A 23,624-nucleotide genomic window follows, 5' to 3' on the forward strand; every position below is an offset into this window, starting at 1 on the left:
CCAGCAGTCTCCCCATCTCCGCCACTTTCGTTTTATGCAGCCACACTGTCTCTTTTAGGAAGTATGGGGCAGAGTCACCCTGCAAAAGCCTGGCTTCAGCAGATTTCTCTGCGGACAACCACCTAGCCACATATAGTAGCTGTCCCGCCAAGTAATATAGTTCAAAATTTGGCAGGTTTATGCCCCCCTTATCACACGAGTTTTGTAGTTTCCACAGGGCCACCCTATTTCTAGAATTGTGCCATATGAAGCCCCTGCACAGGCCATGGAGTCTGGCAAAGAAGCGTCTGGGGATCAAGTATGGGACATTTACAAAAAAAGTGTAGTAGTCTGGGCAAGACCACCATGTTGAGCAGCGCTGCTCTTCCCCATCATGGCCAGGGGTAATCTGGACCAAAACACTATGCTCTTTTTGATACCTTCAACTACTTTCTCCGTATTGTGTTTGTGCTCTACCTCTATTTTGTGGTATATATTTACGCCTAGATATCTAAACGTATCGGTCTGCCAGGGTATCTGTAGAATGGGCAGGTTTTCCAGTGGAACGCTTTTGTACCTACCCAGGGGGAACACGCTGGACTTCCCAGGGTTCACCGATATGCCCGAGAGGGCAGCATAGCGATCCATCACCTCCAGCACATATTGCAGATTCTCCTCCGGGAAGCGCAGATAGAGGAGCATATCATCTGCATACAGCGATATCAAGTGTGTGTTTCCTGTCGTACGAATCCCCACCTCTCCGTATTGTTGCCGAAGGCAAATTGCCAACGGCTCCAACACTAGGATATAACATGGCCGACCAGGGGCATCCCTGTCTAGTTCCCCTACTGAGTTGCCACTTGTCTGAGATTATGGTGCCTGTTTTGACCCTTGCGATCGGGGAGCTATATAACATCTTGACCCATCTAATGTATACCAGCCCTATCCCGTATCCTTTCAGGGTCGCCATCAACCATGGCCACCTCACCGAGTCAAAGGCTTTGACCGCATCCAGCGACACTATGGCCAGTTCACCCAGGTCATTCTCCGTTTGATCGATAATATGGTGTAGCTTTCTGTGGTTGTCCGTGATGTTCATGCCGGGGACATAGCCTGTTTGGTCTGAGTGTATCAATTTGCCAATTACTCGCCTAAGCCTATTGGCAAGCACTGCCGTGAGTATTTTTCTATCTTGATTAAGCATCGGTAAGGGCCTATAGGACCCACAGTCAACATTCGGCTTGCCCAGTTTCAGGAGCGGTATGATCACCGCCTCTCGGAGGGATTCCGGCAGCTCCCCTCGTTCGTAGGCCTCATTGAACATGGCCAGCAGCGACTGGAGTAGCTCCTGCCTGTACGCTTTGTAGAATTCGCAAGGTAACCCATCCGACCCGGGCACTTTACACGTGGGCAGGTGTTGGATCACCGCCTCCAGTCGTCTGAGGTGATTGGGGCCTCCATATCTGCTTGTTCTATATCGTCCAACGTGGGCAGCCCTATATCTTCTATTGTTTCCAGAATTTCTTGACCCATATCTCCACCCACGTCCTCATACAAACGTTTATAATATATGAGGAACTCCTCGTTTGCTCCTTCTTGGGTGTTGCGGATCTGACCTTCCGCATCCCTGACTTCTCTAATCACCGGTCGGGGTGTCTCATTCTTGTATAACTAGGCCAGTAGTCTGCCCGGCTTGTCTCCCCCTGCATGTTGCCTCTCTGTGTATTTCTTATAGTTTAGCTTACATAGTGTAGGGGAGGATTGGTCCAAAAGACCCCCCCTTGCCTACATCCCCACCCCAGGTGAGGGCCATGGCTCATCGGGCGTCCCCTCCTTACCACCAGGGCCCAGGTGGTGGATGGCTCACCTGCTGAAGACATTGCCCACACGTATTGAATTTAGCTAGGCCTCAGAAACCATTTTGTCTAATAAAGATGGTGTGAGCTCAGCGCACTGTAGTGCAGCCCCCACCCTCGGAGAGCTTCAGTTATCCCTGTTACCGCAGCACCCTGGCAGATCCGCTGTGAGCCCGTTCCCACGAACAAGACGGACATGAGCTAACGTAAGATACTAACATTGTAACATTTCACCTTCCGCAGTGTATCATTGCCCCCAGCATGACCCGGTCAGCAAGGCCTGGGTGATGGAGAGAACTGTAAAATGGTCATCGGATGACAGCAGAAAATTCCTGAATATTAATGCCAGGACTACTTGCAAAGTGTGTATGTCTCCACAAAGCTTCTTCTATTTAGGAAACCTGTAAAATATATAAACATGGTAGAATGCATGCTCACATGATAATAGCAATAAAGAACCCCCACCACTGCAGTTGGGTGCTAACAATTAAAAAGCCTTCCAGGGGACTGTTCATTATGGGCATTTATGAGAAGCTTACACCCCGTGGACCCGCACAATAACCGAACTAATGCTGCTAGAGTACAAGGGAAGGTGACTGTACTCATACAGAGGGCTCATGTGAAGTCATTGTCTCTCATTGCGGGGAGGATCGTGCTGGTTGGGGACGCTTGCCTTCAATAGTCTGTACCAGAGTTTGCTGCTCGCATTTTGTAGTTCTCTGATCTTAGCGCTGTCTTCCCGGGTGGTCCCCCCCCTTCGCATCAGGTCCTCTAGCTCTCTTTCAATTTCCTGCAATTCTCGTTATATATCCCCTTGGAGCCCTTTGGATGTTGATATGGGCACCCCACGCACCACCACCTTAAATGCCTCCCATACTGTTCCCATGGATCGTACACTGCCCGTATTGATGTCAAAATATTCCTTGATGGCCTCCCTCAGGTCCTCTCGGAATCCCGGGTCCTGTAGGGCCTCTGCTCTGAGTCTCCACGTCGGGATTCACGCTCTAGGGGGGTGGTGTTGCCACTCCACGACCAAAGGCGAATGGTCCGAAAGTACCCTGGCTTTATATTCTGCGCTCACCATTTCTCCCGCTATCTCGGCGGCGGCGGCGAACACATAATCCAGCCTAGTATGCAGGTCATGTGGCGCTGCGTAATGCGAGTATTGCCTGTCCGTTGGGTGCAACCGTCTCCACACATCCTCCAGTCTGAGGTCTGTCAACAGTGTCCCCAACGCTTTAGCTGCTGGCGCAGGTTTTGCTAGCTTGCTATCAGACCTGTCTATCCCGGGGTTCAGGGTGCAATTGAAATGACCTCCCCACAATATTGCGCCACCCAGCAGGGTGCTAATTTTACCATATAAAGACCTCAAGTAGGCTGCGGTATCATGGTTAGGGGTATATACATTTATGATGTTCACTTCTCTGTTTTCCAGGTGTCCCGCCACTACCACTATTCTACCTTCTGGGTCTGTAGTCGATCAGAGCAGCTGAAACGGCACATGTGGTGCCACCCATGTAACCACCCCTCGTGCATATGCTGAATATGTGGCTCCTGTGACGCTACCCTTCCATTTTCTCCTAACCACCTCCAATTTCTCCTTGGTGAGGTGGGTCTCCTGTAGCAAAGCTATATCAATCCTCATCCTCTTTAGGTACATCATTACTTTATTACATTTTAGGTAACTATTGAGGCCCCGCACATTCCAGGTCACGACTCTGAGGTTACCCAATTCCATTGACTTGATGCCCTCCCTCTCCCCTCCACTTCCCATGTCGTTTCCGCTGGCTCGTTTTCTGGCTCATTTCCCTCCCCCCTCAACAACTCCCAAATACCCCACTTCCCCAACCCCACCCCACTGCACACAACTCTGTCCCTCCCCCCTCCCTACCCAACCTCAACAAATGCCCAGCTCCATCCCTGGATCTGAGGCCCACCCGCGTCTGGTCCTTTCTCGTGACACCGAGGACTAGGACCCTGCGGGGCGTCACCAAGCAAATAGTGACCTGACTAAGCGTAATGCTATGCGGATTCAAGGGTTGTTTCCCAGGAGCTCCCACTTATATAATAAGGATTATTAATTTCAAACGGATCTTGTAAGCATGTACTTTCCCAGCAGCACATTCCCAGTGAGCCTTATTTAATGCTATATTCTAGTCCCAGTGTCTTGCGCTATGTCACCTAGGGTGCCACAGCAGCATGTTACTCATCTTCTTCGGCTCCCGTCTGGATACCCGATTCTTGGGGGCGGCTCTGCATATCCAACCAATACATGGCGTCCTCTGGCGTTTCAAAAAACAAAGTTTTGTTCTTGTGGAACACCTTCAATTTGGCCGGGGGTAAAGCAACATATATCTATAACCTGTTTCTCTCAGTCTTCTTTTCACCGCTCCGAAGTTCATTCTGCTGCGTTGTACCTGCAAGGTGTAGTCCGGGTATGCTGTGATTTTCGCAGGCCCCCTTTCGATCGTTCCACCCTTCCGGAAGAATTTGAGTATTCTTTCCCAATCCCGGTAGTTCAGAATTTTTGCAATCAACGGCCTGGGAGGAGCTCCCGGGGGCGGCCTCCTCGTTAACGCCCTGTTCGCCCTTTCAACAGCAAACCCCTGGGTCAGTGTCCCTCCGGTTGTTTCCTGCAGTAACATGGTTTCCACATATTCCGTTGGGTTAGGCCCTTCCGTTCCTTCTGGCAATCCAACGATACGGATGTTATTGCATCTGGCGCGTCCTTCCGCTTCCACCGCTCTGTTCTCCAGGTTGCCTACTCGCTGTACAAGGGCATGGAGTTCCGATCTGTGGGCGGCGCATTCCGCCGTGTTTGGGGCCATCTCTTTTTCCAGGTTCCCAGTGCGCTCCACAAGCGTTCTCACATCTTGTCTTAGTAAATTGACATCTTCCTGGACCGCTCCGACCTTAAGGTCCAGTGCCACTTTCAGTTTGTTCATGGCCAGGCCCAGTTCAGTCTCCCAGGCAACTTTCAGGTCCGCAATAGCAGCCAGCACCTCCTGGATTGTGCCCGGAGCCTCCTCCATCACAGTGGTAGTTTTACCCTTACTCCTGGGCCCCTCTGCCCCTGGAGATGTCTTGGCATAGGCCTCCAGCGTGGGCTGTTTGCTCTTCAGTCTTACAATTTTGTTAGACATTGTGCCGTGCCAACTAGGTGTGAGCTGGCCGAGCCGCCTTTCGCATGAGAGTCCACGTGGTGTCGGGCTATTCCTGATGTTTAGGGCCAGCTTTGACTGCGTTAAGGGTGCACACCTATTGCCTGCTGCGCTCTTGGAATGGGCTGTGTCCTCCCACGTGCTTGCGCCCACACAATATCATTCCGCTGGCCCCCGCCGTGTTTCCTCCTGTTACTAGTGGTCAGGCGCTTTCGTTGATTCCACACCTCTCTACTCTGGGACCCTACAGGGCCCCACTGCCATCTGGCCCACAGTCTTGTTTTTGTCACTTTTGTACAACCCTTTGCAGGAACAAACTACCTTTCGGGTGTTCTCGGGGTTCAGCAAATGTTCCGGGGTGAGCTGCCTGTACTACCCCTTTCAACTGGTGGCAGGGTCTCTCAGAACGCGGGTCTCGCCCGGGCGGCCTGTTGTGTTGTTCACTCTGTTTGGGTGGTCACGTGTGAGCCTCGGCACTTGTGGATGGCACCAACTCCGGTGCAACCCTGCTCCGTCCTCAGGCTAGGGTGCACAGTTTAAACTTTTCGCCAACCTATGTATTGCTGCGCCACCAGCTCGTATGCTGCGGATGGTGCGCTGTGCCTTGGGCTCGTGCTCACCAGCACACTCCAGGGCCGTGTATGCCGCTTCTCGGTCTCGCTATGCGCCACCGGGGGGCCGGCTGGGCACCACCCTCGGGGAGCATCCACCGCCCAGTGGATCCTCAGTGTTCAGGGAGGCCTTTCTCCCCAGCCTCTCTGCACCTCTCTCTGTTGCGTCAGGCCACGATCTGGCCAGTCAGAGCACCCGCCAGGGGGTGTCCTCGCCTAATTCCGGCACTGTCTCCCCGGTGTTCCGGGTTGCTGCTGGGGCCTGCACCCCCTGGCTTATCCAGCCCCCCAAGGTCCAAACACCACGTGGGCCCCTACAGCGTCGGGTGCCTCGTGGTCCGAATCCAGTGCACGGAGATGCCAGCTGCTTCATCTCGCAGCGCCCTGTGTCCGCAGCACCGCCCGGGGCGATCCGCGTTGGTCCTCTGCTGTGTCTAGGAGTTCTTGGAAGGAGATGTTGAGATCTGCTTCCTACAGTAATTCAGTAAACCTACATGGACTGTGTGAACGGAATGCTGAAGAAAGGACACCAGCAGCGGCACGACGGAACAGAGAAGATCAAAGGAGAACAATTAATCACAGAGCAATGGAAGGAAGAAAGCATGGTTTGTTCGACATCGACCAAACAAAGGGGCTAGAACAACAATGTCGAGGGCATACATGGTCACAGGCGGCTGATGGCCGTGAGTCCTCGGAAGGTGGGGTTAGAGAAGACCGTAACAGAAGCCTCCCGGCCGTACCCGCTCCCCTATACCCGAGAAATATACTCTCATGTCAACAGGGTAACATCAATCAGACCAGTTATGCTCCCCAACAGCTGTTGGATTACCATCGAGCAGTTCCGTTCACATGGCAGTGGAAAGCCACGACAGAGAAACACGTGGGAGTACCGGATTACAGAGAACCCCGCCAACGCTCACCTTTCATTTCTCGTTGCAGAGGTCCAGCGACTGCGGCAGTGTCGGCTCACGTGGAGGCTGGTGTTCCTTTCGATTGTGCGGGCTTGGCGGACCAGGCATGGAGGGTATACACGCATTTCGTCGAATGATTTTACATCGTGGGACTTTTCATCGCCAACCCTTTCATCGCCAAAAACTTTTTTTTCTTACTTTTTTATGGGGGGGTGTTTGGTGCGGTTTGGGGTATGATTATTTAAGTAAGAGGGGTTTGGGGGGGGCGAATCCCCCCCATAAATAAAAAATTTTAAAAAAGGAGTTTTTGGCGATGAAAGGGTGGCAATGAAAAGGCCCACGATGTAAAATCATTCGGCGAAATAACGTAGAACCGCATGGAGGCAACCTTCGTTACGAGAGAAAGGGGGCGGGGCTCATGGGAACTTTTATAGACTACCTGAACAACACCTCCCTGATTGGTTCACAACACTCCAGCCCCTATATAAGGTGGAGACAAATGACGGACTGGGTGTGTCTTCTCCATTCCCTTGCAGGAACCCGAGAGAGAAGGAGCACCTGAGACGCTGTGGGCTTATGAGAACTAGCTACACCTTTGTGAAGCCTCATCCTTACTACAGAAGGAAGAAGTAATCTTTATTAAAAACCTTTTAAGTTGAAGCCGTTATCTCTGCATCCTGAATAAAGGTTTTTTTTTGGTTCAACAATCCTTGCTGCCAGGCCTCTCATTTACAGACTGCAATAAGACATTTGGGCCTCATTACGACCCTGCCGGTCTGGAAAGAACGGTGGTGGTAAAACCGCCACCACCGTTCTTTCCGGACCGGCTGATTAAGAGTCTTGCAGGCGGGATGTGTCAATCCCGCCAGGTCTGACCTGGCGGGTTTAACACCACCCGCCTACAGGCAGACATGGAAACACCGGCTCTATCATAGACGGAACCAGTGTTTCCATGGTCTCCATCCCCATGGAGTCCTATGGGACTCCATGGGAATGGGGATTTACACAATTCCGCCTCCGGAATTCCCGGGTCACCGGGGTCGTAATGCCCCAGTAATTCCGGGAATCACGGAGGCGGAATGGTAATACACGAGTCCGGCGGTAACCTGCCAGTGTTTCCTGCTCGGTTACCGCTGGGCTCGTAATGAGACCCATAGACATGGTGGCTTTTAGGGAAATGTTTTCACAATCCTCTGGTGAGAGCTGTGTGACCATCCAGCTTAAAGATGTAAAAGAGGGTAGAGGGTGTGGCTCAGAGAGAGCCCATGTGTGTTCCTCATGATTTCCCAAGACAAAAGATGGCCGAAAAACAAAATGACAGAGCAGAGCTTAAAAAATACATTAGAACCCCAATAACTACCAATAAGATACATTGGCCCACTATTGCGGTAAATCGGCTTGCAATACAGGTTGAAGACAACACTAATGTATAGATGCCACCAGCCCACTCCTTGAAACGAATGCAGGGGAATATAATCGCCTAGGGTCAAAATGGGGTATTTAAAAAACACCTTTGTCCAAGGAGCCATATTGACTACCATACGGCCATATGCTTAAGGGTGGCAGTTGATGGCCGCCTGGCCACAAAAAGAGGTTAAAGACCCTAACCACCACTGAGGAAAAAAATCAAAATGTTTAGGGGTTCCCTAAAAGAGACGGCAGAACCCCCAGAAATGGAATTCTTCTTTAACAGTAGCATCAATGGATTTTGCTCGCCCTTCAGTCAACACCTCTAAAAAGCAATAGTAGGACTTCAATCTAAACAAATAATGTGCCCTCATATTGTCATGTCACATTAGGCTAGTATTTAAACAGGTATAAATAACTTCTTTTAACCAGGGGCACATAAAGAAAATAATAGAGCAGAACTTTTCAATCATTGCTGTTCAAAAGCAGGTGTAGATAAAAACATACATGAAAACTAGCAATGTACAGAACAAGACATACCTCTATTGATATTTCAGTTAGGTAAGCAGTTAAAAAGGTGTGTGCGTAACTGAACTGAAGTAGCCGAGTTAAGTGAGTACTTACCAATCCAAGCTTTTTGCTTAATCCTCGGAAATTACTTTTTCTGGCCAGAGATGAAAATGCATCACTCAGCTTACCTGGATAATAATTTTAAAAGTAAATACTTTAGGAAATTTAATTTCAAAGTATATAAGTATCAAGTTACAGGTAAAAAAACAAACTTTCTAAAGTGGCTTGATTGCCATATTTAAAACATTCACAGGAAATGCTTTGCAAGACAAGTAAAGACTTTGTACCGCTCAAGTGTTCCGGTTGTCTGTGCTGTTCCACTGTGGCATACGTCAACTTCATGAATGTATGCATGTTGCTTCTTAAAATGGACGTTCAGAATCAGCCCTGTGTCGAACCAGAAGGAGTACTCAGACAACAATAGGTCATATTAGAAGGGTTTTATTCAAATAAAAGGAAAATTAGGGAAATACCTTGCCTTCAAAATAAAAACTAAGGGTGCTCATCGTAGTCCAAAATGAAAGAGTCCATAATCCAAAATGCCTAAATTCCTAATTGGCCCCTACCACTTTAGGAAAACCTTTCTAAAAAGAAAGGGAGGTGTACAGAACAACCTCGGCATGTGCTTCAGTCTGGACGGCACTTGGAGCATGTATCACAGTCTTAATCGATCTCTTAGGATATCCCTGCACGATACCCAGTCAATAAAGAAATGAATATCTCGTCTATAGCACTTGTTCCCCCTCTCAAGAGAATCAAAGATAGAGCAAGGGGAACTGTCTCATTCGTTATTTACCACTGGCTAGATTTCTAGGATCCACTTAGCCTTGACCAGCAGTAAAAATCCCTCCAGGATTATTCTAACATATTCTTTTGGGCTTCACCTCTTGTGTCACCAGGACTTCTCAACGTCCAGAGGCTTTGTGTCACGTCTTTATTGAAACACTTTGATACCTATGTTGGTTTCCCCGGCCTTGATACAAATCATGCATATTCTTTTAACTGCCTGGTCCACAAGACGTACGTGCATATAAATCTCTCACTTTCTGATACTGGTTATGGCTTCCCCAGCGTTCAAAAATACTAGTTGTATCTTGTTCACTCTCTTGACATGGGGCTGATTGCCTGTTCCATGTTTTCCAGTTTCACTCTCAAGGTGACTGCTCGAGCCTTGATGTGCGAAGTCAGCAACACTCTCATTCCAGATTGCCTGGGTCTTATGCTCGTGTTGGTTTCCCAGTGCTTCGTACCAGGAAGGGTTTTGGCATTCTCTGCCTCCACAGCTTGTTGCATTTGCGGGTGTTCTCAAGGCGGGAACTCTCACCTCCCCGTTCATGCTCACCCCACCTGAACCGGCATGCACCGCGTGGAGTCCAGAGACTCGGGCTCCTCGCTGGTTTCTGGTCTCAGCATCAGTTGATGTGCCCCGGCCAACCACAGAGCTTTCATGGTCACGCCATCACAAAAGACGGCTTGCAGTGTCCCTGTTGGTCAGCGTACCCGCTGTCTAGACCCCACTAGCGGGCTTCGCTCTCACTACGCCACCAATGGTTCCGCGGTTATGCGTAGCTCTGCCCCCTCCAGGACGTGTTTCCAGAGACTCGCCTCTGCGTACCATGGATTCTCCTTGCTGTGTAGGAGTCGTGCACAGCTTTCCCCAGTCCCACTCCATTCACAATGCTTATTCTGTGCAAGTACGTCATCACGGCCAGAAAAAGTGTGTCCTTCTTCCTCTACGGCGGCCCTCGGATAGCAGTCAGCATTACCTAAAGCATATAGGTTGGAAGGAGGCCTGCTGGTACTTGTTTCTTCTTGCTCTACGGCGGCCCTCGGATAATAGTCAGCATTACCTAAAGCCAATAGGTTGGAAGGAGGCCATTCTGGTACTTGTGTCTTACTCCTTTATGGTTGCCCTCAGATAACAGTCAGCATTACCTGAAGTCAATAGGGTGGAACACTCAGTTCTTTCCAGTCCCATGTATGCAGACATGGTCTTTTCAGGGAGATCTGGACTGGGGGTGATTGTCCCCTAGAGGAGATTGTTAGAGAGTTCTACACAAGTTGCTGTCTGTGACAGAATTTGGAAAAGCCCACCTTAGGTGACAGGTTTGTAACCCCTTAGGTTTAGCCTGAACTACCCAAAGGTTTGGTAGCAATGGCTTAGCAGCCAGGCTTAGTGTAGGAGTGAGAAGGGCTGTAGTGAGGCGCACAGTACTTAGCGCAAACAATCAGTTCAAGGAAACACTGACACACTAGCAGTTATATAAAAATTGCAATTTATTGTATACACACTAAGACTTTAGAAGTAAACCAAGTAAGCACTATTCACACAGTAATATCACAGTGAAATCAAAGGTAGCACAATTTAAACAGAATGTAAAGCAACACAAAGGTTTGAGAAAACTACTGATGCTAATAAGCAAACTTAGATCCACTCTTGTAACATTAGTTAACCCCTACTTAACCACTCTTCAAAAGCCAAACCCTATACTAAATGAGTCTCAGAGTCAAGGGGGAGACAGGGGGTTCTAAGAAACCGGATGGCATTCTCACACGTATTCCCCAGGGATCCTCTATTCAGGAGGCCAGGGAAGGGCCATCGATTTCGGATCCCAACCCTGGGGGCGGACAAGCGAGGGAGGATCACCTGAGTGGAGGGTCTCAGGGGATTGGGAGAAGAATGCTAAAGGGCGAGAGATGGTATTCCCCTTTTCCCAGTTGTACATCATCACACTCTCACTCAGCCTTTAAGGGGTATTTTCAGTCTCAACCCGTTTCTTCCTCCCCATTTCCAACATGTACTGGGAAGAGGCAACCAACAGTTGGAAAGATTAACCGTGTGAAAAGTGGATCTAAGTGAAAAAAACGCATCCCAAAGAACAAGTCTCAAAATTGTAAAGCTGACTTGTTCGCATTTTGAAAAAGTCGAATTCTTTTTGTCATTTGCCCCCCGCTTTGCATTCAATGTAAACGGGGGACATCCCTGCAACCCCAAAGCCCATAATGCCAAATTAGTGGAGCGTGAGACACCCCTGCTCCCCTTTTTCGGCATTCAACATTTTCTACTATTTCGAATGTGCACAAAACGCGCATTCAGCTTTTTTCCCCGTTATTTTCAGCCAGTGCTGTGAAAAGTACTGTGACGAAGAAGATGACTGGCGAGGCCTACACTACACCACTAGGCAGAGTCAGGCACTTGACAACAGTTATACAGACCTGCAGTCTGTTAAATACCACCCCAGGACTGAACAGGAGAAAAGGGGTCCTAAGGGTCAGGCATGTCCTGTTAATTGGCCCAATGAGAGTCCGGCAAGGGAGGCCAAGGACTCACACCTGAAACCCCTTAACAGGCCCCAGGTGTATAAAAGCTGGGGCATTCAGCAGTGCAAAGAGAAGCAGTTGGCAGAGGAGAAGGGAGGCTGTGCAAGGGATCCCTTCTCAATCCCAAGCCAGTTTTGCCAGGATAAACAGAGCGAGCTGTGGGTGCTGGATGGACTGTGTGGGCTGAAGAGCAGGAGGCTGCAGCTGGAGGAGCCAGAAGGATCCGGAGGAGAACAGGACACCGTGATGCTGATCCAGTGTGTCAGAGGGGTGCAGCGTGGCGAGGGGGACGTGTCTCCCAAGAGCCGGATCGGGCAATGCTGCATCCTGTTGGCCATGTCCAGGCCAGTGTAAGTTCCCCTGGGAGGTGTCCAGGCCAAAGGAAAGTGTGCAAATAGCAAGGGAAGGCAGAAGGTGCCAGAAAAAAAGCAAGATAAAGAGTCTAAGGAAAGGGGCTATGAGAGGTGTTCTCAAAAGTCTCTGCTGTTGCCCCAGTGTTAAGAAGAGGAGGTGCACAGCGCTACTTACAGCGCTACTAGAGAAGGCACAAAAGGGGGAGCTACACAGAGTGAAGTGGAAGCAAAATCCCCAAAGTGAAAGAAATGCTGGTAAAACTCCACAAGAAGGAGCTGTGCTTTAAGAGGTGCATCCTGACAAGATGAACTTTGGTGTTTTGTGTTTGTGAATTCTGAAGTGAATCTTTTGAACTCTGAGAGGCCCAAAGGAAACTGTGAGAGGAATTGTTGCAACGAGAAAGGCCTACGCTTGGGGAAGGAAACCCTGAGAGGCCCAGAGACATTGTGAACTTTAAGAAGCTTTGGTAAAGTAATCCAAGCGACCGTAGGAACATTTTGGTGAAACTGTAAAATCAAGGAGGCTTACGTTTGGGGAAGGGAACCCTGAGAGGCCCAAAGAAACTGGAAGCTTTAAGAAGCTTGAGAAAGGGAACCCCAGGAGACTTTCTATGAACTCTTTTGTGTTGCAAAAGCCCTGCCTGCAAGATAACAAGGGCACCCTTTTGAGTTGCACTATATTTGAACTGGCAAAGCTGAACCTGGCTACTTTTGAGTTGAACTGGCAAAGATGACCCCGATGAAATGACCACCTGAATCTTGCCTAGTTTTACACTTCCTTTTGAAACACCATTTTTCTTTTAAGAAGAGCCAACACTACATTTATTTCAAGAGTGAGGGCAAGCAGAGGTTTGATATAGAGAGACTTTGTTTTTGGATTTACAGACCTGAACACCCCTTAGAAACATCAGTTGAGGGAACTACCCCATTAGAGTTAGGGCCAGTTGGGAATTTCACCAACCCTACAAATTTCTTAATAGGTGTTTAAACTGTTATCCTTGAACCTGTGTCTCTCTTGATACCATCCCTGTCTCGGTGACCAAGTGCTGAGGAGGAAAGAGGCAGGTAAGCAGTAGACAGAGCAGAGTCTATGAAGGTTTCTTCAGGTTTGCTGGTAAGTAATGCTTAATTTTTGTTATTTAGAGCCTGATGGGTTGTTCACCCCACTGGGACTCAGGGTGCCCTGGATTGGGATTCAAGTAACAGCTTAACTGCAGCCCTCCAAGAACACCTGAGCAACGCAGCAAGACCAAGGTAAGTACCTTTTCAATGACAAAAACGTGGTGCAGCAGGTTGGTCCCCCAAGGTCAGGCGACAGTTGTCCCCGGGTTCGGCTTTCTTGGCCTGGGCGGATGAAGAAGGAACTTTGAAGGGAACAGATGGATGCACTCCATCAGTGGGACGCCCAGCAGTGGATCTTTGCGGCACTGGTGCGTTGGAACCCTTCACAGGCTTCGGGTCACCGACGATTGTCATCCGTTTGACTTCTCTTTGGTTCTCGGCCCACGACTCGGTTGAGGGGACGTCTAGGATCGGAAGAGTATCACTGCATGCACAGAAGGTTTCAGCCGGAACTGCGCTTCACGCGACATTGCATCGTAAAATGGCACAGGTGCCAGGGTATTGGGAGTTTGCAGCCCTGGAGGATCACAGCTCTTCGTGTGATGGTGCAAAATAAAGGTGGTCTTGAGACTGGTTAGGCCCACCAGTCCAGGGGAGGAAGTCGTCTTCAGGAGATCTTCCCTGTCGATCGGAATTCAGTGTTAGGTCTCAGCGGTCACTCAACGGCTCTGGAGGTCGTTTGAAAGTTGCTGGGACGTCATCCTTTGAATTCCTCTTCGGATCTTCAGTCCATCGGTCAACTCTGAGGTTCTGCTCCAGGACTCTTGCCTTTTATGCAAGAAAACTGGCTGAGCCCATCAATCACCATTCAAGCCTTTCATGCAAAGCTGGGGGTCGGCTGTCCAGGGGCACAGCCAGCCTCCCAGTTCAAACTGGTTCCAGGCAGGCACAATGCAGGACAAAGACCAGTGGAGTTTCGGTTACCTCCCCCACTTCCTGTCCTTTGAGGCATTCGGAGAGCCTTGGCAGGCTTTCCAAGGGAAGCCCACCAAAGAAAAAAGACCCATCAAGACCTCAATTTTGCTTTCAATTTCTCTTATTTCATTTGTTATGTATATAATCATACGGGCCCTTGTTAATATGATGGGTACTATGTTTTGTTTAATAACATGTTTGTGGTACACGACTATATGCTATTGCAAATGTTGTTACTAATGTCTAACAGCCTTGAGGACGACCAATTGGGTCGAAACACGTATCGGCTGATCCAAGAATAAAATGTATTCGACAAAGATTTGCTTGGAGGATACGTTTATCTGATATATCATTTGATACCATCTCATCACCTTATTGGACTTGAAATCAACTTTGTGGGAAGTTTGTTGGGAGTCTGGGCAACCTGCAGCCAACCCCGAGGAAAGAAATTGTACTACACCCCATACATTGATAGTGGAGACAAGTGCCTAACCAAATAGATCGTTCCTACAACCATCCTTTTTCTACCATCAAGACCTCGCCCACCTAGGTAAGTAGAAGAAGACTCAAGTAAGAACAAGTTACCATGAACAGGGCTTAAAAAAGTACAGCCACCATTTTAGGCTAATGGTGACCCTTGTGTCCCCTACTGCAGCTGCAAAGACAGCCTGTGGTATAAGTCTACAAAAGTCATGCATAAAAGCAAACTGTTATCAGCCTGTCAAATGAACTTGTAACAGTAACTAAAATCCACTGGTACAGAGAGAAAAGGGAGACAATGTTTCCCATGAGCACCCTACATAAGGCAGGTGTGCTGAACCCACTAAATTAAATACAGGGGGAACAAAAGGGTGTCCCCCTGCCCTGGTAACTGTAGTTAACCCAAGTAAAGTAAAAATGAAAGCATAAGGAGCTTCCAGCAACACTGGACAGAAACTGCTGTTTGCTGCAATAGTAAAACGTAGATGCCAGAAAAAATGGAGGACAACGTAACTCCATTAAAAAGTAGCAAAAAGAGATGAAAAGTGTTCCCAAGTACAGAGTAAAAGAATGAGTGAGTGTGGAAAAAGGTTCCCACTCATTCAGGAGAATCAGATAAAAACCAAGAGTCCAGAAGAAAAGTGCAGGGGGACTCACAGGTGGAGAGAATTTTGCTCAAAAAGCAAATCTACCTACTCTAACAGGGAGTCACTCTCAGTGAGGTCCCACTTGCCCAGACCCCTAGGGAAGGTCTTGAAGAATGGGCTCACCTTCCTAGCCTCACAGCGGCATCTCCCCTCTCGGGAGAAGGAACTAATTGACCATATTCGCCACAGTGCCCTATTTTGATGAAAGGAAAAGCACTAAGGTCTAACCAAACTATCTGGGGAGTTTGGAGGAGCAGCAAAGCTTAGACGTAGGAGAGTCTGCAAGTGGTGAAGGGTTCAGTTAAGCACACACAAAGCACTCTTAATAATACAAGTGTGGGACTGTGTATAATACATTTATTTTGTTTTCCGACAATACTCTTATCAATAGGAAAACCACAGGTAAGTGTCTGCTAAGAGTACTAACACTTCACTTTTAAATACAGTTAGACATATATCTCAAACAGGTAAGTAATACAATAGTTTGAGAACTATGTTTAGAATACAGGAGTAGCAGACAGCATAAAAAAACCTTATGAATAAGTCCTAACCGTAAAAGGCCCTTCTCTAGGTAGAAAAACAGAAGACTAGTGCCCTTAGAGTCAAAGGACCAAGCCAAGTATTTTTTGGGAGACCATATGCCTCATTACTGTACTATTGTTCCCTACCATTGCCTGTAACTTGATGTTCAAAGCACACATATACCCCTGGGTCAGGAGTGCTATACAAATAAATAAACAAACAAACAAACAAACAGGTGTCTCTCAAGAAGTAGCACAGGCGTTGGCTGGTGCCAACTAGTAGCTGTAAGTGTTAAAACAATTACTAAAATAAACAGAAAGGTCTTTGGGAGAACCTTCCCAATGCACCCACCTTAGGGGAGACCCACGAGAGGATACCAGGCCAGAACACCAGTCTTCAGGGCTAGGATAGGGAGGGATAGGGCTAGGGCTATATGCCTATACAACCCTAGGGAGATGGGGGGGACGGCAAAACAGGCATGTTTACTCACCCCCTGTATTCCGAGTCACTCAGGGACCATTGTGGAGGTTCCAGAAATAGCTGGGCCTTGTGGTGCAGGGGTCCCTTCAGGCGGCACGTTTTTTGGGTCTGGCTAATTCGCAGTTCCAGGCCCTGTTGGACCGGCTCTGGACACTCAGGACACACCAACAAATGGATCACCACTCATTTGATGACCTCAGAGGAAGCCCATGGACATGATGCAGGACACAGAAAGCGATGGCAGAAGACGACCCTTGTAGCAGAAATAAAGAATCTGCTCCTGCAAGGCCCCTACTTGTGGGGGTTAGCTTCAGGGAAATGCTTCTTGCTCCATATGCTGAGGATCTGCAGAGGCCCATGGCTAAATGTGGGACAGCAACTATTCAAACAAAGTAGCCCAGGAGGGCATATGACTAGCCCACAGGATAGTTTCGGACCGTTCTGAGTGCTTATAGCCGCTGGATCTTCGTGCAGGGGACGGGAATGGTGTTCCCATCAGGCCAAGGGTCGAAGCTCCGATAAAGGTCTTCTTGTGATCTGCAGAGAGACAGTGTTCCAACGGGCAAGTGAAAAAATGGGTGCTAGCCATCATCCAACGACGAGTTCCGGGTCTTCAGTGGGTTGCTCTCCTTCGTAGGAGTCCTGCCTCCAACAATGATCTGTGAATGACTGCAGGAGTCCCCCTGTTATCCAGAATCTGAGCTGGAGTTGTGCCCAGCCTACCAATGGCAAAGATCTTCACCATTTAAACTTGGCTGGGGCTATCCAATTAGGACCTCCTGTGACCACTTAATCTGCCTGTTAGGCAGGAATTGGTGTAGTAACCCTGTGGGAGACTACACAACCCTTGTTCCCTTTTTGTATAGGTCTGTACTACACAGGTTGGTAGTGTGACTGAGGAGCCAGGCGTATCTCAAGAGGGGTAAATGTGAGCTGTAGCAATGAAATCCACAAATACAAGTAGCCAAGTCATACTTACACTCACGGTTTTTGTTGGTTTATAGTAAAAAAAAAAAATCGAAAACGAAAAGGTCGAAAGTAAAAATATCGAGAAAAAAAACGTCTCATTTCTTTTGTGTTACGTTTTTAATTCGAAATGGGGGGGTCCCCCCCAAACCCCCACTTTTTAATTTTTTTTTTTTACCTTTTTTTTTTTACATGCGAGAGCCAAAATAAATAAATAAATTATTTGACTTTTTTCGGCGTTATGTTTTCGATTTTTTTGTCTTTCGACATTTTTTTTCGATATTTTGACTGCACACCGTTTTTGTTATAAAGAATTATTTATTTAGTTAACAGTAGTTTTTAAATGAGCATTCTTTAAAAAGGGCAATATAGGTAACAATCAAATATACTTTAAAATACTTTTCCAGAATCAACACAAAGCTAGTAGATACTCTTTGGAGATGCTTCTTACACACTTCCTACACACTGAGGTCACTTCACTAACTAGGGCAGTAATGGCATTTATATGTCACTAGTGTACTTAGTAGATTCTGAGATTTGTAGAAAGGAAAGGTTAAGGGAAGGAAAACGGTTAAAGAGCATGTGAGCACTTACATCTTCCAATGAAGTCTAGATAAAAACGGTTACACGTCTTTTTCATCAATAAGCAAACAAACACAAGTGAAAAGCAAATTTCCAAAAGTGCCCGGAACGTATGCTGAAATAGAAATACCACCGGAGTTACAAGTCACAGAAAAAAATGACAATGTTTTACTGTTAAATAAAAATATACACAAACAAAAATTACTAATATTTGGTACTACACGTAACATCGAATACCTAAAAAATTCCCAAATCTGGCATGTGGATGTTACATTCAAGGTATGCCCCAAACTATTCAGACAATTTTATAGCGTGCATGGAATGATAGAAGACTCTCTTATCCCTCTAATATATGTCCTGATGCCGAACAAAACCGAGGATATGTAGAAAATCATTTTAAAATTCATTTGAGAAAATATTTCCCCCAAATCACCCCAAATCATGGTACTAGATTATGAATTACAACAGATTAAGGCATTTACAGAGATTTTTCTATCATGCAAAATACATGGCTGTTTTTTCCATTTCACTCAAGTAATTTGGTGAAAATTACAAAACATTTGAATGCAATCAAGGTATATTGACGATTTACAATTTCAACATAACATTACATTATTGTTTTCACTGGCATTTGTACATATTGATCATGTAGAGAATTATTACGAACATTTAACTGAATCAGAGTTTTTCAAAGACAATGCACAAAACAATACCTAGAATCACTGTTAGATTACTTTGATAGTACTTGGATCAGACAATTAACACGAAGTGGGACAAGAAGGAGAGCATGATACTATATAAAACTATGGAACTGCTTCGATTCGGTATTAGAGGGTCATTCCAGAACCAACAATAAAATAGAAGAGTGGCACAATGGACTGAATCATTCAAAACGCATAATCCGACATTATTGAGCTTTTTAAGACACTTGAAAATGGAACAATCGGATCAAGAAATGCAGTTATCACAAACAATATCTAAAGAGAAAACACAAAATCAAAAGAAAAAGTACAGAGACACAGGAAAGGCTGAAACAGTGCATACTTAATTTCGAAAAAAGTGAACAAATTAATGTACTTGAACAGTGTGCCATTCAATATAAAATGTTAAAATAACCGAAAAAACATCCCAATTCCAGTGGCATCCACAGACACATACACAAAGTAAATGACATATCCAAATGAGCCAAAGTCCAAAAATCCAAGAAATGGCAACAAAAACCCATGAAAAAAAACCATATCCAAAACCCCCAAATTTGTTTCCAGGAAATATTCGTACAGAACTCCGAAAAAGGAACCCAAAAATCCACAATAAATCCAATGAAAAAAAAGTAAAAATCCACGATGATTCCACATGCGCCAAAAATGGGACCCGAAAAAGCACTAAAAATCCAAGTAAAAAGTGTCAAAATCCACGATTAATCCATTTGTGCCGAAAACAGAACCCAAAAATCCACAAGACATCCAGGGAAAATAAGGTCAAAATCCACAATGAATCCATGGAAGGAAACCAATCCGTGGGAAAAATGACCAGGAACCGCTGAAAAGCCCATTTGAAAAAATAAATCCAAAGAAAAAATTAAGTTTTGGACGCAAACAGGAACTCCAGGACAAACATCCAACCCGAGCAAGCAAACTTCCAAAATGGCAATTACGTATTATAGAAACACATGGAAACACATTGAATCCTATTAAGTAACTGAGTAAAACAGCGACATCCAGTGTCCAAAAAATATATCTACTATTTCTCTATTTTTACTAAGAATACAGTTATTTAATGTATCAATAATAATATATTTATTTAATCTATTAATAAGAATACACTTATTTAATGTATCAAGAATATATCTATTTAATCTATTAATAAGAGTACAGTTATTTATTCTATATATTATATAAACAAAGCAGTTATTGGCAAACAAAGCAATAATATACATTGAAATTTGATAATACATTTATTGAAATATTCAATTTTTATTGCAGTTGTAATTGTTATTATTAAATTACATATTTACATATCTTTATTTATAATGTTCTATCGAAATCTATTCAATGAATATGCTTTTCGATGGAAACACATTTCAATGGATACATTTCGATGGATTGTATTTCGATAGAAATTGTTTCGATGGACTGCATACAGATAAAACCTTTCCCAGCAATAATAGTTAAAAAACAAGTTATCACCTATGAGGGACAGTAAGTATCAAAGACAAATGGACTAGAAGAGTCTGCAGGGAGCCAGGACAGCCAAAGTCAATTGGAGCACAGTCTATGGAGCTGAGGCACTTCTTAGATAGCAAGGTCTTGCACAAGGGTAGAGAGTTTGTTGAAGAAAAATCACTGTAGGGTCACAAGCCGTTACACTTCTGAAGGGTAGAGGTGAAATCAACTCTAGCAAAGTAGCTACTGCAAGTTTCAACTGAGAAGAGCAAGCTACAGACACTGAGACAAGTACCACAAGTCAGAACAGTGCCTTTGGTTAGAAGAAGAGTGTCCAGCTGGCTCCTGCCTGCTTGCAGTGATGCAGATCCTGGGTTCCTGGGCCTCAGTCGTGGGGACAAGAGGGAGGACGTCTGGAGGGCTCCTGTGGCAGCAATTTGGAAGTCGGCGGCAGCTACATACTCAGCTACATGCTCTTTTCAGATCAGCGGTACTTCGCGGTTTCAGCGCTCAGTAAACAGCACCACCGCAGACCCTGGATACCGGTTGGACTTCCTTCACTCCTTGAGTCCTGCACTCTGGTGAGGTGACTGCAGCTCTGGTCGTCCTGCTTCTGGAGGTTCCTGGGGAGACTGCTGGAACTTCTGGCCGGGTCACAGACGTTGCACTCTTCTACGGATTTCTCGACCCCTGGAACTCGGTTCCTGCAGCAGCAAAGAAGCACAGTCAGTCAGGGAAGATGGTCCAGTGGAGTTCGTCTCGGGGTCAGTTGGTCCCAATAACCCAAGGGAAGAAGTCGTCCCTTGCGGAGCTTCTCTTGTCGATCAGAAAACGGAGTTTCAGCACAGCAGCAGGTCTTCACCGGGCAATTCAAAGTTCCAGGAAGATTCAGCAAGCTTTGTTCACAGTATCTTTGTCCAGTTGTTCTTCCCAGTGGTCGACTCTCTTAAGCAGGTTTCTCCCAATCATGCAGGGCCTAGCTGTCACTCAAACAGCAAGGCGGCTGTCCTCAAAGGACCGCCAGCCAGCCAATCGATCAGGAAAGGATGCATTCAGTCATTCCTAAACACAAAGGACAGGGGCGTTTCAGGAACCTCCCTCACCTTCTGCCCTTCCAGACACACTGGTGCCAGAGGCGGGTTTCAGTACTGAAGCCCGCCAAAGGCAAACAAACAAAGGGCTCAAACCTGGCTTGGCGCGCAGAGTAAAACCCAAAAAGGACCTCACAAACAGAAAATGGGGAAAAAATAAGACCGGGGCCATTTTGACTAAACGGTCACCCATGGGTGTTCTACTGCAGTTGAGGATTCAGCCTGCGGTAGAAAAGCACAATGGTAGGAAAATTAAACCACTGCCACCAGCCACTTAAAGTAGTGAGGGTAACATACAAAATGTTACATGAGTAGGTAGGATAAGGGGCTACCAAGTAACCTCCCCACCCCCCAGCACTCCACATAAGATGGTGTGCGCTGGATCTACAAAGAGAAAAGGTAAGTAAAGTCAATTTCACTTTACTATTCTTGGGAACAGTAGTTCACACAAGAAAAGGTATTAAAACCTTATGAGAAATCTAAAGGATTTCTCTGCGACACTGCACTAAAGGTGCTGTGTGTCACCATACAAAAATGAGATGCCCATGGAGTTTGTCAGACTCCAAAAACAAAGGACACACATAATCCAAATCAGGTCAAAACACATGAGCGAGTGAGAAAAGGGGCTCACTCACTCCAGGGTTAAAATTAAAAGTCGTAAAGTCCAGCAAAAGAGCTGGGGGTCTATAAGGGTGAAGGGAATTAGTACAGAAATGAGAATTCTCCCTAACACTGCCCAGCAACAGATACACTCTGGTACAAATGTGGACTGGGTCCAGACTGACCCTGTCTCCACATCTGGCCACAACAACAAACTGCCCCCTTACCTGCGTGAGCTGGAGCTTCCCCGGTAATGGGATTACCATATGTGAAAAATCCAGCCACTTTGGGGCAGGAAGAAGGTCAAACTACAGATGACCAAAGGGCAGGCGAAAAACTTGTGACACAGCTATTTTAGAGTGTATGGGTCTCAAATTGTCATTATGTGGTAAAATGCGAAAGTGCACAAGACAATAAAAAAGAAAACACGATAAAAGTATACGCTGGAGCCCATCCTGGGCACATCATTTTAGTGCCCACAAAGTAACTAAAACCAAAAGTTATAGAGGCACAAAGGCCCTCAGTATGAGGCTGCCGTCATGCCACTAGTGCTGCCGGCAACCTCAGCTTACCGTTTCCGCCACCTGATTTCCCAGTAATACCGGGATATTACGGGCAGTAGCGGAACAGTATGTTTCCATTCCCAGGGAGTCCCATGAACTCTGTGGGAATGGGAACACTGAAGCACCGGCACCGTTAGTAACGGTGCCAGTGATTTATCCGCCTGTAGGGGCCTGAACTACCGTCAGGTCAGACCTGCTGATAGTTCACTGCCCCTACAGGCGGACTCAAGAGTATGCTGGTCCGGAAAAGGCTTTTTCCAGACCAGCGTACTCTTAATAAGGGCTAAAGTGCCCCTAACACACTTCACTACAGGTGAGATGTGCAGGATGAAAAAGACATGCATTACTTACCGTAATAGCATTTCTGATGATTGTATCTTCTTAGATTCACATGCTGTGCATATAGTCCGACATGCAGTGGTAACCACAGAGTATTGCATCTTGTCTTTCGAGGATCGAAAGGGGACGTCGACATGGGCGTGCCTCTAACACTGTCCCTAACGTGATGTGTAGTGTACCCAAAATCCCTCCCGTGTCGAGGTCCCTCTAATTGTATTTTTTCTTTCTGCCATCAGGGAGCCTAATGACTATCGTGAGTGAGTACAGAAAAGAGAGAAAGTAGTAAGACGTCTATGTTCCTTCCACCCGAGCGGGGAGGAAGGGTGGGCGCATGTGAATCAGATACAATCATCAGAAATGCTATTACGGTGAGTAATGCATGTCTTCTGATGTTTGTTAATCTGCTTAGAATCACATGCTGTGCATACACTAGCGAACAGTACCCGGAGTTGGAGGTGGGTTGTGAGAATGAACAGTAGTGAAAAGATATCTTAGTACTGCTTGTCCCACCTGAGAATCAGCTCTAGAATGAGTGACAAGGCAATAGTGTTTTGTAAAGGTGTGTACAGAACACAGATTGCCGCTTTGCAAATGGACTCTAGGGGAACATTTGCAATGAATGCTATGGAAGCCCCAGGGCCTCGAGTAGAGTGGGCTCTAGGCTTGAAGGACGTTTCTCTCTTAGCAAGAGTGTAACAGAGTGTGATGCAATTGACAATCCACCTTGAGATGGCTGACGTAGAGACAGCTAAGACCCTTCTCTACCAGCTGCCACTGAACCGAAAAACTGGTTTGTCTTTCTTAGTGGTTTAGTTCTTTCCAGGTAAAACATGACTGCCCTGCGCACATCTATTGTGTGTAGGTTTCCTTCGGCCATGTTAGTGGGGTTCTGCAAGAAAGTAGGCAGTTCTATTGATTGGTTCACATGGAACTTGTAAATAAATGTTGGTGCAAATCGAGGGTGAGTGTCCAGAACCACCTTATCT

The 23,624-nt window shown here is 46.6% G+C and overlaps 1 protein-coding gene across 1 annotated transcript in view; it reads right to left on the reverse strand.

Moving 5' to 3' along the window:
• The window catches only part of VPS33B (VPS33B late endosome and lysosome associated), a 312,860-nt gene that overhangs the window by 64,628 nt on the left and 224,608 nt on the right, over positions 1–23,624 (reverse strand). The window contains exon 20 of the mRNA XM_069625205.1: positions 8,550–8,623. Coding sequence (XP_069481306.1) covers positions 8,550–8,623 — 74 coding nt within the window. The remainder of the gene's footprint in view (positions 1–8,549; positions 8,624–23,624) is intronic.

Source organism: Ambystoma mexicanum, chromosome 11 (genome assembly GCF_040938575.1).
Source record: "Ambystoma mexicanum isolate Mex_15411 chromosome 11, UKY_AmexF1_1, whole genome shotgun sequence".
Lineage (NCBI taxonomy): Eukaryota > Metazoa > Chordata > Amphibia > Caudata > Ambystomatidae > Ambystoma > Ambystoma mexicanum.